Genomic DNA, 19,821 nt, shown 5'->3' with positions numbered 1-19,821 from the left:
AAAAAAAAAAAATCCTACCATAAAACCATGACTATAACTTCTCATTTATATTCCTTAAATTTAGGTACTACCACATATCCTAATTGAAACACCACACGTTTTAATTTAAATTTAAATAAAAACAGTTTCAAAAATTTAGAACTACACCAATATATACTAGTCTCTGAGGCTCTTCTATTTTTTTGGTAAAAATTAATAATTTGCATTTATTATAATTTGATATTTCTACTTTTTCCAATCACAAAAAAATAATAATAATAATAATAATAATAAATAAAATAATGAGTACGTGGGGTGAGTTGTGTAGATTGGAGGAGTTTTAAAATTAACAAAAGAGTAATTCTATTTTGTAGGGAGTTAGTGAGTAAAAGTAGGAATTTAAATCAACGTAAAAGTAGGAGTTTATTAGAAGTAAGAAGACATTTCAACGTAAAAGTATGAATTTATTATTTTTGTCAATTTACTATTTCAACTCCATTTTTAAGTTTTAGGTTGGGGTATTTTTTTATAGTAAAAAAAACAATAACTAACTTTCTTTTGCCAATTTACTATTTTAACCCTATTTTTAAGTTGTTGATTAATTAATTTAAGGGTATTTTTGATAGGAAAAAAAAGCAATAACTAATTTTCTGAATCCTCTTAATATATACAGATAAATAAATAAATATATATATATATATATATATACTTCTTTTCTTTTAATACTATGCAATTTTGAAAAGAATTCTGCCTACATGCAGCAAATTGGTGCTATCCCACAAAGAAGATAAGGGTTCCATAGTTGGTTCATAATGATTTTTGGTAGGTATATTTTTTTTTGGTAACTTTCTATTCTTTTTTTTTTTCTTTTTCTTTTTTAATTTGTATAATAGTTTTTGTTGAATCCATGATTTTGCTGAAACGCCTTTCCAAGCCAAGAGGGCCAAGAGTTTCAAACATCTTGCTCATTTTGCACTAACAAGTAACAACAAGAATGAAAAAATAATAATAATAATTTGAAATGACATCGTTAAATGACAGCTTTAAGTTTTTTTTTTTTTTTTTTTTTTTTTTTTTTTTGGTTGTATCATCATCTGAAAATTGAAATAAATAGAAAATTATGACACTATACCAAAAAAAAAAAAAAATTAGAGCCTCATCGCACACGCAAATCGCATGTAATGAGACTAGTGAATACAATACTAGAATTAGAGCATCCACAGTAGCTGTGGCAAAATTATGTCATTTTACCACATTAAAGACTTACTTTATTATTTTACCACATCATTTTACAACATCACATTTATCAGATGTTTTATCATTCAATTCTATACATTAAAATAATATATACTACTCATTAAAATAATATATTATCTCAGCCACCAACAACAAACAAATACCAATCACCAAGCAACAACATCCACCAACCACCACTGCCGCGCCACAACAACACCGACCAGCCACCACCGGCACAACCACCACTTCACCACCACACATGCCCAGCAAGTTAGCAACCACCACCACCACCCCACCATCACACACCCAGCAAGGCAGAAACCACCAACAAAACAGGAAAAAAAAAAAAAAAAAAAAACCCAGCAAATACCAATCACCAAGCACAACCACCACCCAAATGCCAAACCACCACCGATTCAACACCGATTCAGCACCGATTCAAACAAACAAATAGCCATCGATTCAAACAAAGAGGAGAGGGCCATCACCCCCATAGCCCACCACCATCAGATCAACCCAAATTGCAGCAAAAAAAAAAAAAAAAAAAAAAAAAACCCACAACCAGAGAGAGGCAGAGTGGCTGAGCGTGAGATCGATGGCGGCCTCGGGGTGAGATCGGCGAGATCGAGCGTGGCTAAGCGTGGGTGAGATCGAGCGTAGCTGGAGCGTGGGTGAGATCGAGTGGCTAAAGTGAGATTGAGCGTGGCAGAGCGCGCTGTCATCGTCGGAGCTACGCCGTCGTCGCTGACGGTAAACATTCCGGACCAGTCGAAGAGAGAGGGAACCGGTACAGGGAGAAGAGAGAGGGAACCGAAGAGTGAGAGAGGAGAAAAGAAAAAATGAAGAAGAAAGAGGGAACCGGAGAGTGAGAGAGGAGAAAAGAAAAGGGAATATAAAATAATAAAACTTTTACAACATCTGTCCGTACCGTTGCAAATTTGCAATGGTACTGTAGCCATGTTGTATAATTTTTGAGATTTGGCACATCTTATAAAGCTTCATTTTTGTGTTTGGTGTGGCAAATGTGCCAAATATTTAGCATTTGGCACATTTGCCACACCTGTTGTGGGTGCTCTTAGTGGGGACATTATGAAAATGTTGATGTTAGAAAAATCTCCCCCCACCCCCCAAGAAAAACTTAGATACTTACTTATAAAGGTTTGGTAATCAAAACCTCCACATTTAAAATATAAAAAAAAAATGTAAAAACTATCATCAAATACTGTAATTTAGCCTAGAAAAAATCAACCCAGGGAATCAAATTTCCCCAAATCATTTCTCCCCATCTTGTAAGTCACTTTCTTGTGTATCATGATAGTGAGTAGTGATAATAAATTACAAAGGACCTGAATCACATTCTTTTTTGGGGACATAACCTTTTGCTTGGCTCAAAAAAAAAAATTTTTTTTTTTTAAAAGGTTAAATTCTTGTAAAAAATTAGCAATATTTTTGGTGCTTTTCGTGCTTATATAAGAACAATTTCTTTTCTGAAGGCTCAAGCTTATTCTTATGTGTCTTTCTAACTCGATAAAATGATTTCGTTGGGATCGAGATGATGTGGAGGGAATGACAATTGATACCTCTATCATTGGCGAAAGAAATCTTCAAAAAATGGACAACTTAGATGATTGTGAGTTCATTGATGATGAGTCCAACAATGAAGATGACAATGAAGTCAAGTACAGTGATGATGAGTAGTGTAATAGGATATTGTTGTTGTATGTGTAATTATGTTATAGAAAATTATTGAAATTGTAAATAGAATTTGTAAAGGTCTATTGCGTGCAAAGTTGGAGAATCTTGCATATATATGTGAAAACTGTGTTCCTCTTCATGTTGTTAAGAAATTAATAACAGTTTTAACATAAGTAATTATCACATGAAATTGTTATTTCTTCATGTTGTAAAGAAATAACAGTTTTAACATATATTATTAACGTTAAAATTGTTATTTCTTCATGTTGTTAGTATAATATTATCTTCATGTTGTTAAAATTGTTATTTCTTCATGTTGTTATTTGTTCATGTGATTGGTTGTTGGCTATAATTATCTTTATGTTTGTGTTATGAAGGTGTTGGACATAGTTATGGGGAAGAGGAAACGGCAATTGCCCCGCTTGTTTACGTTGGCGAAGGATCATCACATGGACGACAAAGGGTGGAGGCACAAGATGAGGAAGCTCATATTTCTTAGGAGGCAAGACCAGTTGCCTCTGATGACGATGAGACAAAGGCCCCTGGTACTTAACATGTCTTCGAATAAAAATCCTATTGATTTTTCTTTTCTTTTACTTTAACTTTTCTAGGCAGACTATGCTTTTAATAGTTCAATGTAGTGTGAAAATAGTTTACAATGATTGAATTTAGTTAAATAATATTTCTAGATATTTAACTAAAAGAAAGTAATAAAATACTCACAAGCAAGTTCATCATACTCATCCTTGCCCACAACATAGATGCTGACATCCTCAAGTATTGTGTAGACAATATAAACTGATTTGGTGCATAAAACAAAATTCCCAGCAAGTGAACTTAGTGAAACAATTTTCTAATAAACTCAGTCATAGAAATAGTATTTACATGTGCTGTGAAGGCTAAATTGTCCTTAAAGAACTAGAGAATGTGGTATTGTTATTCATTTGCATGTGGATACTTGCCTACTCCTACACTCTAATATTTATATTCAGTAGTATAAGATTTGTCATATGAGCATGATTTAGGCTTCTTTCACACAAAACTACCCAAGAATTTTACAAGACCAATTACACTTTGTCACATGAAGGTAATGGAGTGATCTTAGGTTGTTTTACTAAATAGGGGCACTATTCTGGTAAACTTAATACACCTTTGATGGTGAAACAACAAACTACCATTTACAATAAAGTTAGTGCAATTTGGATATATATCTACTTCAAATAGGGTTTGGTTAGAATTGACAACATAATCTTTATTTTTCTTATTTATTTTTATTCCTAATTTCTTTTAGGGTCAATATATATATATATATATATATATATATAGATTTTCATGGTGTGATATTTTTCATTACTTGTGAGAATTGATAATTCAGCCCTAATATTGGTGGTTTTGTATATACAGATGATTATGATCAATAAAGCCCAACAGCGGAAAATAGGCTTAAAAGATGTGGTCCTTCAAAGCTATCTGAGATATGGGCATTGGATGGATCCTGGAAGATCTCGTTGCCGTTAAATGATCAAGGGCAACCGATTGGTTCGGACGGTAAAACGTTCATTCGGTGGTTGGGAACTTTTTGTTACAATGGGTTATTATGCCCACTTGTCCCTACTAGGTGGCCAAAAGTCCCTAAAAATTATAAAAAGAATTGTTGGACGGAGATTGAGGTAATATGAAAATAAAGTATAAGTAACAGTCATTTACAGCCAGTTGTCGTAATTAAATGTCATATTCAATAGGATCCATGCTTGTGTTTTGCTAACTCCACTTTTGCATTTCAGAAACGGTATCTCATTGACCCTGATATTGTTAAACCACCTGATCAAATGGGATGGGCAATGTATATACTCAGGGTCCTCAGGAGAAATCGGAGGACTAAGTTGAAGAAGGTTCACATTAAATGCAGGGTGACAAAGGAACAACTATTGGCCAAGACACCGCCGAGGGTAATAGAGGACCAATGGGCGAAGATGGTTACCTATTGGTTTGATGAAAAAACTATGGTACTGCTACTTTATTCGTCTATCTCATTTTAGTCGTAAGTTAGTCAATGAAATCATGTTGGCCATGTTTCACTCTAATAGCCCCTCCTTTTAACCTAAATCTTCTAGTTATGTATAATATAATTAGTGTAGCTCAAAGCACTTTCTAGTAGATGTGATAGAGTTGTTTTGCCCTCATCAACAACATAAACTTAAGATTACTATTATTTAGAGATTGGTTGGGGACTATGACCACTACAAGGGTATGCAAGCTCATCATATTTATGCCAGGAGTCTTAATAAGAAATATATTTTAAAAAAAATTGTCATAGTAAACAAATGAAATAGCAATTTTATCCTAACTCACTTATCTTGCTACACTGGCTAATCTATGTAGCTTAGGCTGTGGGCAAAGGCTTACATACTCCTTAGTTCATTTTCTCTCATTTTTATGTTCTATTCCATGCTTGGGTTATGATGCATCTTGTAGGCCTTTAATACTAAAAACATGCTTTTTAACTAGTTTATGTTGGTACTTACAAGATCACAACGCAGTTCTTAACGTATTACTTAAATGCACACAATACATAATCACACCAATAAACCATCCAGATGAATGGGCATAACCAATTTAGGTAAACTAATAGCAAACAATGAACAAGTATATTCAAGTCACACACATGCTGCAGAACCGAATTGTATCAACTCCTATTTTAACACTGAGGATGAGGGTAATTAGAAACATAAATATATTATGAATGCACAATGACAAGCACAGAAGAGACAAAAACTTACATTAAGTAGTAAAATACATTAGTCAAGAGATGTTTAGTTTTCATATACTTTGACGGTAATGTGGTTGCAGACATTAAGTAACAAGAACAAGGTCGAGGTTTACAGAAGGAGATTATAACGTCTAGGGCTCAAAGTTTTGCACAAATTTCTAATAACATGGTAAGAAATGCATTACAAGTGCTATTGTATTCGTGTATCACATAAATTGATTTTATGCTTTTGAATCGCACTAAATATTGAAAATACTCTTTTACTTTCTTGTTGGTGGTAGATATAAACTTAGAATTCATGAACACCTTAGTCAATGCAAATGATAAACAACATGAAAAATCTGAGAGCAATTGTGTTTATTGTATGACATTTTGTTCATCATGTAGGCAAAAGCTAACGGGGCTCTAGTCGAGCACGCAGACGTGTATCTAAAAGTATACCGTAAGAGAGATGAGACTGCTGTTACTCCCCACGTGCAAGAGAACATAGTAAGCACAATTTGAATAGAATATTAGCTTGCCTTTTGTGTTTGTATTGTTTATGGTGTGTAATATGTTATTTGGTTCTTGTGGGAAAACGTACAAAATAGGATGGAAGAACTTTTGAGGCAAGAGGGCATGCAACTACAAGGAGAGCCTGGTAGTGGAGTTCTCTGGTCCAAAGACGATGCCTATGCTCAGGTGTTTGGTCCAGAGTGCCTAGACGTGTACGTGGGGTGGGATTTGGAATCACCTCATCTAGAAGAAGTGCCATGAATGCTTCATAGTTTACCTCAACTCCATCATTGCCAAGCAAAACAACCCAAAGGATTTCGGAGTTAGAGAACAACTCCTCTAGACTAACTGAGCAACTAGCCCAAGTACAAGAACAACTCTCCCTGTCAAAAGCAAGGCACCAAGAATCAAAAGTAAGGCACCAACAACAAATGGCCAAAGTGATGATGCGCATGAATGCAATGTTCGCCCAACTTAGCCAAGTTGCATATGATTTGGATATGTCTCAGGTACCAAATTGAAGGTGTATTTAGCAAAACTACTCTTTTTGCAATGCATTGTTATGTGATATTAATATGATGCCTTACATATATTCAGGGAGGCAGTGCTTGATGGGGACTCTCCATGGGAATGAAACTGTGAATCCTCTGGTAAAACAAATACAACTATTCATTATAATATATACAACTGTATTGGGAAAAAAATAAAAATGAAAATCAGATATACTTCTTCTTTGTTGGTTTTATTCCAATTTGAAGGTCCAGAATCAATATATATGAAGCAAGAAGTAGGGAAGTAGATGTATTATAAGACATAAAATCAAATTAGAAAATTTCAATCATGCCTTATTACACTTGCTAAATGTAGCTGATAGTTCCCAATGCAATTTACATTATTTATTTAATTTTTTTAAAGGAAGGATAATAATAGCAATGTGGTTAATTAGAACATGGTATACTCAACATCGAGTATTGTTCTCATTTTATTGTTGAAACTTGAAAGAATTTAAATTTGATGATTAGTGAGCTTAAATATGAAGGGACCTTACTGGAAGGTAGCTTTCCATCTAAGAAATTATAACATTTGTTGTTATACTTATAAAACGGCAGTGAATATGGATTATGTAAATGTATGTGTATATATGAATTTGAAGAGAGTGGAATCTATGATACTGTATAGAGTTTGGAAATATTTAAACCTTTAAAAGTGCAGCTAGTGAACTATGTCTCACTCTCAATCTTGTTTTAAGATGCCATGCTTTTAAATGGATACAAGCAAAAAGAATATGTTAACGAGCTCATATATGATAATGACTCTAAAAATTTAAGGGATGTTGACCTTGTTAATAGACTAACTGAGCAAAATAGTTGGTTATTTGTTTAGAGTTTGTTTGTTTTAGCTTAAAACGTTAGCTTATTTCCGATGTTCTCATTGTCACAGGTAATTGGCTGTACCATGATGCTTGTTGGGAACTGGCTGATGAAGTACCATGAAGCTTTCTGACAATTTTTTGTGATGTAAAAAATCCTTGAGGGATATGCATTTTGTGATGTAAAAATCTGTTGTTGGGAACTTGTTTCTAATTATTTGTTTATGTAATTAATCTTTTGGCAATGAACTTGTTTTGTTTATGTAATTAATCTTTTGGCAATTGGTTGGGAATTGTTAAGTGTTGGCAATTTGTTTTGTTGGTTCCAATTGTTTCCATCTGAGTGTTGGCAGGAATTACAGGTCTTATTTTAGGCAGGAATGTGTTTAGGAAGAAAAATATAAAATAAAACCTATAACCGTGTTTCGCAAAACGCGACTACAAGAAAACCCAATGTCGGGGTCTCTAGCCACGCAGCTCTATAGTTGCGTTTTCAAAAACGCAACTCAACCCCATATAGCCACGTTTTTACACATCCAAAGATGCCGGACCTATAGCTGCGTTTTGTTCAAAACGCAGCTATAGGCCTGGTTTGGGCTACGTTTTTTACCCCTATAGCTATGTTTTCCACACCTATAGTTGCGTTTTGTGGAAAACGCAGCTATAGGCCCGGTTTGGACTACGTTTTAGACAAAACATAGCTATTGCTCCTTAGCCTATACCGGGTCTATAGCCGCGTTTTCTATAAAACGCAGCTATAGGTCCCGCATCTGTGTGCATGTAAAAATGCGGCTATAGAGGCTAGAAAACACAGCTCTAGGTCCTGCAGGGGCTATAGTCGCACATGATAGGCTGCGTTTTTAGGGTCTATAGCTGCGTTTTTCAAACGCGACTGTAGCCCTCTTTTTTTTGTAGTAATGATAGGAACTCAAATATTTAAGCTCCCTTATAAGGACTATTAACTTCTTGTCCACATAATTTGTGGGAGTTTAACAATATATTTAGGGTAATCTTCGATCTATTTGGGAACAATAAAATACATGAGAATGTTTCCCCTTGTTTTTTCTTTTTTTTTCTTTTCTTTTTATTTTCCCATTCGATTGGCTTGTTTTTGGAGCTTCAGTGGGAGGTGCTATCTGTGTCCAATTTGACTAATTTCGTTGTCATTGGAAAGATTGTGAACTAAACTTTCAAGTGGTTTTGGCAGTTCATTGCTTAGACTTCTGGTGAGAGAGTTATGTGCCTCCAAAGTTGAGTGATTTGAGTGATTAGTATGAGAGATTAAAATATCCCATTTTTTTCGCTCAATTATTTTTAATCCAAGCCTTTAATGGATGAACCGGCTGGGAGTTCCACGTTGTAGAGGACGACCTTTACTTTGAGAAAGTGCTAGTTTTTCGGATCCATGTTTTGCAGTATGGGAAAATTACGCGCGAACATTGCTTCAAAATCATCAATTTCTCTCAAGATCCAAGTGGCAAAATATGTCAAGTGTTTTGTACATTTTCGCACGGTTTCAGTGATACATATCTTGCTTACCCATGGTTTGATTTCAGTCCATAAGTTGTTGTATCGAAATTTTTTATGTGCTCTTCGCGGTGGCAATAAATTTGTTCCGATCAACAATCAGATTTTTCAATTAAAATGCAATCAAAGTTTGTCATCTCTAGGGTTTAGCCTAAAATTGGTAAAGTTTACCATTTTTAAGTATTTTGAGCTAAAACGAATGTGCTTTGACCTCAATTAACCGCCTTTGGATTTTTAAAAGGCCTTTTTTCCGTTCAATTGACCCAAATTAATTCTTGATAAAATCCGTGATTAAATTAATTAATTTAAAATAGGGTTTTGATAGTCTTGAATTTTACTAAGGGATTTTGAAAATTCTAGTAGGGTCAAAATGGGGTGATGACAATATCACAGTGCTACTACTGCGGAGTTTAAATCTTCATGAGATTCTTGGAGTTGAAGGTTTTGGTTGTGAAGTGTGGATGCGTCATTGTTAGTGCGTCCATATAGTTTAAGAGTTTAGAGGTTCTGAAACTACAAAAGGTTGCTATAATAAATTCATCTATTGTCTTTGAAAAGTCTAGGTAGACATTTAACTTAAATTATAAAATATTCTCTTGATTATAATCGATTGCTTGTTGTTGGGGAATGTCTCTCATAGTGATTTTTATCTTGGATAGTCTTAAATGAGTTTTCCACTTTGTCATGATCATGTGTCTTGATTTGATTGTTTTGATTATTTATGTTATGGTTTTGCTGACCTGTGGTGATTAATATTGCTATTGTAGTCATATAATTGAATCAGTTAGAAATTAATCTCAATTAATTCGAGGCATAATATTCAACCAGGGTCTAAATGTGAATAACCTAACAGTATACACCACGTGGTTAAAATTATTAGACTTTAACCGAGAATACTAACAAGTAACAAAAGCTTCGATTTTTTTACAATCTTGATGCATGCCCTGGAGGTTAATTCTTTAAATTGAATGTCTAATAACTAAATTGAATTTCAAGTCAAAGTTACTATAATCAAGTCAAAAGCCTAAACGTGATATCTATAAACTCAAGGTAATTACTTGTGTGCTTACACATCTTTATTATTTTTATACCCCTGGTTTTCTTTTTTTGGCTAGAGAACACCTACTTGGTTTTCTCTAGCCGAAAAAAACAAAAAAGAACACCTACTTGTTATCCATTAGGTAATGCGTTCACGCCATTGATAGGACCTTGAGATCTACTCTTATATATTTGCTTAAGAATATCCGTATATGTGAATGGGGAATATATTACTCTCAAGAAATACTACTTTATAATAGTATAAACTAGTCGCTAACCCGTATTATGCATAAGAATCTACCTATTTGTGAGGTAAACTAAAATAATTTTATGAAAAATTTAAGAAACTCCACCATTGCATGATTTGCTCTTGTATAACTTTAATTTGTGTTACAATTTGATAAAAAGGTCATTGTTTGAACATGCAATGGCGTACAAAATATTTGTTAGACAATTTAAGATATTGCAAAAAAATAACTCAAAAATTCAGATATTAAAACTTCTGAATGACTAAAAAATATTAAAGAATCAGATGATTCTCTGTTTAGAAATTATTGAAACAAAATATATATATATATATATGACTAAACAATAGAGAAATATAAGAGAAAGATGGGTTACATTCAAAAGAATAATTTCAATTATTGTAAGCTTTTTTATCTTGTAAAAAGTGGTTAAAGAGAATTTGGTGGTTCATGTACGAAAATTACAATTTAAAAAATACATAAAAAACCATTATATATATATATTAACAAAGTAGAGGAGAAGAAAATAATATAAAAAGAACTCATACCTCAACTCGACTTTAAAATATATATATATATATATATATATTGGGGTTTGCTTTGCCTTTATAGTGTTCTTGATTAACCTCACAAATTTGGAGATAAATTATCAATGTTTGAATTTGAGTTTAAGTTGGACTTGTTAAAGAGATAGAGTTTCACTCCTTGTTAAGTTTGGATTAAATAAAAATAATTTTATTTAAATAAAATGATAATTTTATTTAAATATTGTGCTAACATAAAAAATTGTGAGAGTTTCAGAGGTTTCGGTTTTATATATATATAGATAATGTTCTCTCGTAATATTATTTTATTCTTAGGATATTTATAAGTTAAAATAATATTTTTATCCATTTAAAATTTTAAAACCCATGTACATTATTAGATCGTAAAAATTAAAATCTTAACTCTAAAATGAATTAAATGAAAAATACTTAAAATTGAGATATATTCTATTCCATTTTGTGTATTTGGTTATGCTTTGAATATTATTATTGGGCAGAATTTAGATACAATAACTTAGATGTAATATATTAGGTTCCTCAATTGAATTCGAACACCTAATTGTGTTGACCAATAAAATATAAACATTAGTATCATTTCCAATAACAATTAAATTTTATTCAGTTGTGTATGTGAATATAATTAAGGATTTAACGTACTGCATCTAAGATAGTATACTTTAATTATACCCATAATTATTAATCTTCTGAAAAATTTTATAATACTCACACTTTTTTATAACGATACATATCAGAGAGATTCATATGAGGGAGAAACGAAGGGGGAAAAAAGAATAGAATAGGAAGGGAATTAAGCAAGTCTGAAGTTTATAATAATATGTACGACATACGGATGGTTATGGCCTCCCACTAATTGATTATTAAGGACGGTTCCAAGGTATTTTAAAGTTCAAAGTTATGGCCTTCCTCCACATTCAGCTTGCTACTCCAGGTGAAAGCTTTCTCACTTCTGTCATCTCAGAATTAATAATTTTATCATTTCTTTTTTTAATGAGTTTTTTTTTTTTTTATTATTAACTCTCAATAATTAGTTTCGAAGAAAAAAAATCTCAATAATTGAGGTACATTAAAGGATGGAGTAGTAGCTTTCTCACTTCTGTCATCTCAGAATTAATAATTTTATCATTTCTTTTTTTAATGAGTTTTTTTTTTTATATTAACTCTCAATAATTAGTTTCGAAGAAAAAAAATCTCAATAATTGAGGTACATTAAAGGATGGAGTAGTAGACTGGTTTTGTTATAATCTATTGAAAAAAAAAAAAACTACGTTTTTTAATTGCATTGCAAATGGGGCCTGTCCTAGTTGCTTGCCTGTGATTTTGTTTATACGTACGCGTGTGTATGGTAATCTCTCTATAACATAATTTGAGTTTGTCTTGAAGTGTATATCAATGTTACAATTACAAGCTACCATTCTTGACTCTGCCAAGTTCATTTGCATATAAATATCCTCACTTTTAAGTTTTTAAGTACCAGCTCTCTTAACCAAACATACCTCTCTTAACTCTCTCTCTCTCTCTCTCTCACTTGGTAATATTTATAGATTGTCATAGACATGTCTGAAAATTTAGTAGAAGCCATTACTGAAGTAAGAAATGAGGAAGTTTCTCAAGAGGTTAAAGAGAGCAAAGTTTCATGGCAAAAGGATTTGGACATCGAGTCCCGCAACTTTCCTAGACCTCATCATGGCCATGACTCCAAGGTTTGCCGCCAGCAACTCTTCCCCCTATGCTCTTCTAATTATTTGTTTTGCTAATTTGATAGATACAATAAAAAAGAGAAGATTTGAACCCTGGCTGGAGATGCATGTCTCAGTTAAAGATACAAAAAAATATCAATTGAACTATAAAACTATTGGCTCTCAATTAAGTTTTCAAGATTGTAATGATTAAAAGTAGCTAGTAATAGTACATTAGTCATTGCTAAATATGTTTCAACTGTTTTTGCATAATTGGAAACTTTCTTCTTGCATGCATGGTAACTGGTAAGGAGGAGTATTTGACATTTTACATTTACTCCCATTTGTTTAGGCAGTAGAGTGGTCAGTGATCTTCCACCTAGCATTCCAAAGTATTGGAGTAGTGTATGGGGACATTGGTACATCACCTCTATATGTCTTTTCGAGCACCTTCCCCAATGGTATAAAGCACAACGACGACATCCTGGGAGTGCTTTCTTTGATCCTATATACCCTCACCTTACTTTCTCTCATCAAGTACGTGTTGATTGTCTTGAAGGCCAATGATAAGGGCGAAGGTATGATCCTTCTCTAAAAATGGTTCTTTTTCGTATCAAGGTCAAAACTATAAAGATAAATGAGTAAAATACAATTAACATCCCTGAGATTTGAGTTAATATCAAAATCAATTAAGTTCAAAACTTTTCAAAATTGACCAATTTAATCCCTAATCAACTTTGAGGTTTGAACTAATGTCAATTAAGTTTAAAACTTCTCAAAACTGACGTAATTCATTCTTAATCACCGAGAGAAAGAAGAGAAAAATGAGTAACAGTTTAGGATCCAAGTTGGGTTTAGGGACCAAATTGGTCAGTATTGAAAAGTCTTGGATCAGACTGGTATTAACCTCATAGGTGTTAACTATACTTTACCTTAATCTATATCTATTTATTAAAAATTTGCAAAACATGGTCCTAATTGTCACTTTATAAGACCATTCTCCTCACCCCTCTTCTCCTCCTATAAATGTTTACATCATCCAAATAAATGAGAGTGATATATATATATATATATATATATACACATTCTCCTTCCTCTTACTTAAACATCTAAATAATTAAGGGGAAAGGGTAACTACTTCCCTCCCCTCTCCTTCCCCCGAATATCCTCTACTCTTCTCTCCTTCCAAACTTTCAAACACACTCTTAAGTTTGTGTTAAACATTTCAATTACAGGAGGGACATTTGCCTTGTACTCTCTCTTATGCCGGTATGCCAAGTTGAGTTTCATCCCAAACCAACAGGCTGAGGATTATGAAGTGTCAAATTACCAGATCAAGTCGCCAAACCGTCGTGTACAGAGGGCATCGTGGCTCAAGTCTAAGCTAGAGAAGAGCAAGTTTCCCAGGCATTGCTTATTGATCGCCACAATGCTTGGGACTTCCATGCTTATAGGGGATGGTGTCCTCACTCCTTCAATCTCAGGTATGCACATTCACTTTCCATTAATCATTTATGCAATCTACATTAGTGCTTGTGATTAAGTGATGCATGTGGTATTTCTAAAATTATCTTATAGAACATGTGTATAATATATCTCTTAGATATATATGTATAATCTATTTTTGTTGATTCTACTTACATGTGAAAAAGAGTTTTCCATATTATTTTTGTTGATTATAAAAATGCAAGTACTTTACTTAGATATAATTTGTTTTTCTACTTCTGATTGTTTAGCTACTTTACATTGAAGTTTACCACCACTTTTGAACCGAAAACGGCTTAGACGTATTGCTTCTTTTTTAAAATATAAAATTAAAAAAATTAATTTTGATACAAAACAAAGACTTTAATTATACAAAACAAATTACAAGAGATCGCCAGCTAAAACTGTAACAACCGATTAGGGTTACATGACAAAAGGTATCTGACCATCAAAACTACATCCCCCCACCCACTTCTTTGTTTTCTCTTTTAAACGCTTGCATAAAAATTTTATTGCTTTTCCTTTTTTTTTTCTTTTTTTTTTTTCCCTTATTTGTTTAGGAAGCTAAGAACTCTATATATTTTTTCATGTGATAGTGTCATAAAGGAAATCTTATATGCGCTAAAAGTCTTATATCTCAACTGATATTTTTATATTCTCAACAGAAATATTTAAGGTTTAAATCATCTTTTCTTAACTATCAAATTATTGACAATAAATAAATAAAAATCTTGGGTGCACAAAATTGTCACATCATATGACTATTTTTTTCAATCAATAAGTAACTTCATCTTCATCTTTCTTCCTCTTACAAAGGGAATAAAAAAGACTTCATCTTTTATCATAAAACTATACAAGTTTCTATCCAAGTTTTGTAACGTGTAAAAGAAACAAATCAAGTCATTTTATAACGTGATTCATACCTCCCCTTTTCATGCATAAAAAATAAAAATAAATAATAAAAAAAAGGCCTCCTTGATTCTTACGTTCTTGTAAGTTTGGCAGGTTTTGATCAAATAGTTAACACAATACCAATTTCTCTTTCGTCCATTCAGTTTTTTTTTTTTTTTTTTTTTTCCGTTGGCCAGATAACATGTATCTATTAACAATCTGTGACTGTGTGTCTATTATTACTGCCATTGTCGATTCCATAGAGTTTTTTTATTTTTTTTTTTGAGATATCGATTCCATAGAGTTTGTTGCAACTTGCAATGGATTTTTGCCTTTCTAACTTTTCTTTTTCAAATTACAAATTAATCCTCTCTTATTTCTCTTTTCTAATGTTTGTGATGGCAGTTTTATCGGCTGTTGGTGGAATCCAGGTAGCCATACCAGCAATAACAGAAGGTACTCTTGTGACCATGCGGCACATCATAATTCTTTTATATTAGGAAAAAAAAAAAAAAAAACAAGTCAATGAAACAAATTATAATTACGATTCCATATTGAAAATGTTTTAAACCAGTTGGAAGAGAGAGAGAGAGAGCAATATAGAAGCCAAAAATAAAGATGATTTTAGATTGCACATTAATATAAACTGCCCATTTGATTACTTTTTCATGAGCAATAGTTTGTTAATAACTAGTCATTTTTTTTGTATACAGAGATGATTATTTGGATATCAGTAGTTATCTTGATCATCCTATTCATGGTTCAGAGATTTGGAACTGATAAAGTGGGGTATAGTTTTGCTCCAATACTTTGCATATGGTTTGCCTTTATTGCTGGCATTGGCCTCTACAATTTCATCAAATTTGATCCAACTGTTATTAAAGCCTTATATCCAAAGTACATCATAGATTATTTTCAAAGGAACAAAAAAGATGCTTGGATTTCCCTTGGTGGTGTTATCCTCACCATAACAGGTTGTAGTTTCTTTCCATTGTGATATATATATATATATATATATACACACCTTATAAAAAGTTTGTTAGTGTGTAATGTTACTTGTCAAAATATGCAGGAACTGAGGCTTTATTTGCTGATTTGGGTCACTTCACAGCTCTATCCATTCAAATTAGCATGTGCTTTGTGACCTATCCGGCTCTCCTTTTGGCATACATAGGACAAGCCTCCTTCCTCCGAAAGCACAGTGATCTTGTTGCTAATACCTTTCACAAGTCTATACCAGGTAAACCATACATGTCCATACACATTCTCTCCCTTTCTCTTTTGGCCTTCAATACTTGTTCACGCGGTGCTTAAAATATGATGCAGAATCTCTATTTTGGCCTATGTTTGTGGTGGCCGTATTAGCATCAATCATAGCAAGCCAATCCATAATTACTGGGACTTTCTCTATACTCCAACAATCTCTCTCATTAGGGTGTTTCCCTCGGGTGAAAGTAGTTCATACATCAGCTAAGTATGAAGGACAAGTTTATGTGCCTGAAGCCAATTACCTTCTTATGCTGGCTTGTGTAGCTATCACTTTGGGTTTTAGGACCACAACTAACATTGGCAACGCCTTTGGTAATCCCCATATCTACATATTCTTTTAGCCTTTCTTTAATCTAAGCTATGCATCCACAGAACAATGGCATTGAATGTCAAAATGGTCAAAAATGGGGAAATTTTAAATCTAGCTAGGAACATAATATTCTTCACAAAATTTTTTTTTTTAGAATTATTAAAATTACCCATTGTGATTGATACATGATAAAATGATGTCAATGGTGGACTAAAAGTTTTGTTACTCTAATTACAACAATTCATGTCAACCATTTAAAAAATAATTGTTAAATTCCCTATTCAAAATAATAATAATAACTACCATAAAGCGTTATTGAGTTTTTCCATCTCATTACTTACCCTTTGACATTTTCTAAGATTCAAATAGAGTATATATAAAAGATGTTAAACTGATACCAATTATGTTCATTGTGACATTAGTTTGCAAATTTTTGTAGTAAAATTGATAGTAATTTTAGGTTTTTTTTTTAAATAAAAGATATATATTGCAACTAATAATGAGTTGTTATTGCCTACAGGGTTAGCAGTGGTTTTTGTAATGGTCCTCACATCATTTTTTCTAGTTCTAGTAATGATCTTGATATGGAAATCCCACATAATTCTTGTTATTTCCTACGTTCTTACCATTGGTAGCGTGGAGCTTATCTTTTTAAGTTCAGTCTTCTACAAATTTGACCAAGGAGGATATCTTCCCCTGGCCTTTGCTGCAATCCTAATGACTGTAATGTATGTTTGGAACAACGTGTTCCAAAAAAAATACTATTATGAGCTTGAGCATAAAATTTCTATGGAGAAGTTGAAGGAAATAGTTGCTGATAACAGCTTTTGTCGAATTCCTGGGCTAGCCATGTTCTACTCAGAATTTGTTCAAGGCATTCCTCCAATCTTCAAACACTATGTGGAAAATGTACCAGCATTGCATTCAGTCCTTGTTTTCATCACCATCAAATCATTGCCCATAAGCAAGGTTCAGCTGGAAGAGCGTTTCCAATTTCATCGAGTAGAGCCTAAGGAACTTAATATCTTTCGTTGTGTTGTGAGATATGGATACACAGATGTGCATAATGAGAAAGAGCCATTTGAGAAGATTTTGATAGAAAGATTGAAGATGTTCATAAGAGATGATTTTTGGTTGTTTCAGAATATTGGTGAGAAGGATGGTGAAATACTTGATGATGGGTTGGTAAACAAAAAGAATGAAAAGGAGGATGTGAGGGAGGTTGAAGAAGATAAGCAAAAAGAGGCAGTGGAGAGAGAGATGGAGGTAGTGGACAAAGCATGTCATGCAGGTATAGTTCACTTAATTGGTGAGACAGAAGTTATTGCTAATAAAGAAGCCAATATAGGCAAGAGAATTATGATAGGTTATGCTTACAATTTCTTGAAGAAAAATTTGGGAGAGAGTGAGAAAGTGTTTGATGTTCCTCACAAGCGTATGATGAAAGTAGGCATGACTTACGAGCTTTGAAGCATAATTTGAAGGTAAAATTAAGGTGTCAACATTGTGGGCATAACTTTATGGATTTATAGAACAATGTAAAAGCGAGTGTGCATGTCACATGCACAAATATCGCTATATTTATATAGTAAAAATTGTTGTCAACTTGAACCTCATTAATCTTCTTTTAGGATAAAACCTTTTGCTCATAATAACCTACAAACTAAATACTCGTGGTACATTTTGTGCTTATATGTAAAAGTTTCTTCTTCTCAAAAAAAAAAAAGGTAAAAGTTTCTTGTTGAAAGCTCAAGCCTGTTCTTACAAGTTAGAACAACATAAATTTAATATCACTACGATTCAAAAATTGAGAGAGGAATTGTATTTATATGTGTAATTATATGATAAGATAATATATTCTTGATATTCACTATCATAGGACAAAAAATTTTCTCCAAACTAGTTTGGAGAGATAAAACTCTTCAAACTCTTCTTAAATTGCACTATGATATGAATTTTGAATTTTGAATTTATTGGATATGAATTTTGACAAATCCACTATTAAATTGCATTTTCTTATTAATTATATCATCTCTACTTGCAAAATTTAAAAAAGATCAAAGATATATAAATAACTATTTTATCAATCAAATATTTAAATTTCAAGTTTTTGTAGTTTTAAATAATGCATAAAAGATAAGTTATGGATGAATAGTAATTAACATCCAATTTTGAACAAAATTTGAAATACATGTTAAGAACATAAAAAATATACAATTAATTCAACTAGCTTGTAACTTGTGCTTATGTGCAGAAACATTGAACTATAATAGAAAAGGAAAAATTGAATAATTGTGTCAATCTTTTTGTAGGATTACTAAATTATTATTATTGAAAAATATTGATTAATAATAATATTGTTGGTGTTGTTAATATTTGAATAACAAATGTGAGACCTAACTTATATTTCATCAATCTTTCACTACCATTCAGATCTATGTATACAAAAATAAGATAAACATAAATTTGCTACTATACAAATCTATTTATTCCAAAATAAAAGAAACACAAAAAAAAGACCAAAAAACAAAAAAAAAAATCTAAGCCGATGGATCTTACTCCATAGACGTCTTCACTCCAAGAAGATTAGACTTCTTTAGTCTTCACTCCAAAAAGATTAGTAACGACTACTTCTTTTACTCCTTTCGAGTTTGTCTTTGGAGTCTCAAATAAAAATGTTAATGCATCAAAGAGTGTGAATAAACACATCCTTTAAATATTCAAAGAGTTCTACCACTTTTTCAGCAATATACTGAAAAAAATTTGTCAACCCATTGCAATAATATATTTATTTGAAATATAACAATGGAAATTGCTCTAGAGCTGCAACATTAACTTTGATGAATTGCAAACTAAGTCAAATTCTTAGCTGCTACATTAACAAATTGGTAACACAGTAGATATCCATTTCAACTTTAAAAAAAAAAACAAAAACAAAAACAAAACAAACAAAGAGTTACCCAACAGCCTAGAAAACAAAAAGGGTAATAATGATTTCAAGCATTTCCTTGTGAATTGAGGTTAGTTTGTATAATAAAAGAAAATGTTAGGATGTAGGAGTAAAAGTGTAAAACTATTAAAAGCATAGCCTGCATAGGTGGCGGCATGGGGCAAACAAATATTTCTATAGGCCTTCCAAACCTCTGCCTCTTTGGTGTCTCTCTCCACATGCTGAACCAAAAGTGGATATCTGTAATATAGGCCAAAAAAAGGAGTGAAGATTAAAAGTTGTTTCGTCTTTGTACCATCACAACAATAGGCGGTGATTGT

The 19,821-nt window shown here is 32.5% G+C and overlaps 1 protein-coding gene across 2 annotated transcripts; it reads left to right on the top strand.

Annotated features, from left to right (window-relative positions):
* Positions 1-12,394: 12,394 nt before the first annotated feature.
* LOC126708821 (potassium transporter 5-like) lies at positions 12,395-18,167 on the top strand. 2 transcript variants are annotated; one of them, XM_050408782.1, is made up of 8 exons: positions 12,395-12,620; positions 12,949-13,174; positions 13,832-14,080; positions 15,378-15,428; positions 15,686-15,946; positions 16,045-16,212; positions 16,299-16,553; positions 17,072-18,167. In XM_050408782.1, exons 1-8 carry the CDS (start codon positions 12,474-12,476, stop codon positions 18,019-18,021), a joined length of 2,307 nt encoding a protein of 768 aa, XP_050264739.1. In that variant the 5' UTR covers positions 12,395-12,473; the 3' UTR covers positions 18,022-18,167. The 2 variants fall into 2 exon arrangements, with proteins under 2 accessions (XP_050264739.1, XP_050264740.1); XM_050408783.1 differs by lacking the exon at positions 15,686-15,946.
* The last annotated feature ends 1,654 nt before the right edge of the window (positions 18,168-19,821 follow it).

The sequence above is a fragment of the Quercus robur genome, chromosome 12 (genome assembly GCF_932294415.1).
Source record: "Quercus robur chromosome 12, dhQueRobu3.1, whole genome shotgun sequence".
NCBI lineage: Eukaryota > Viridiplantae > Streptophyta > Magnoliopsida > Fagales > Fagaceae > Quercus > Quercus robur.
This window is presented reverse-complemented; position numbering and strand designations above follow the sequence as displayed.

Coding starts and splice junctions, on each gene's coding strand:
- LOC126708821 (XM_050408782.1), top strand. CDS start 12,474: ATGTCTGAAAATTTAGTAGAAGCCATTACTGAAGTAAGAAATGAGGAA. Junction 13,175..13,831: donor GGCCAATGATAAGGGCGAAG/GTATGATCCTTC, acceptor TTTCAATTACAG/GAGGGACATTTGCCTTGTAC. Junction 15,947..16,044: donor TGTTATCCTCACCATAACAG/GTTGTAGTTTCT, acceptor CAAAATATGCAG/GAACTGAGGCTTTATTTGCT.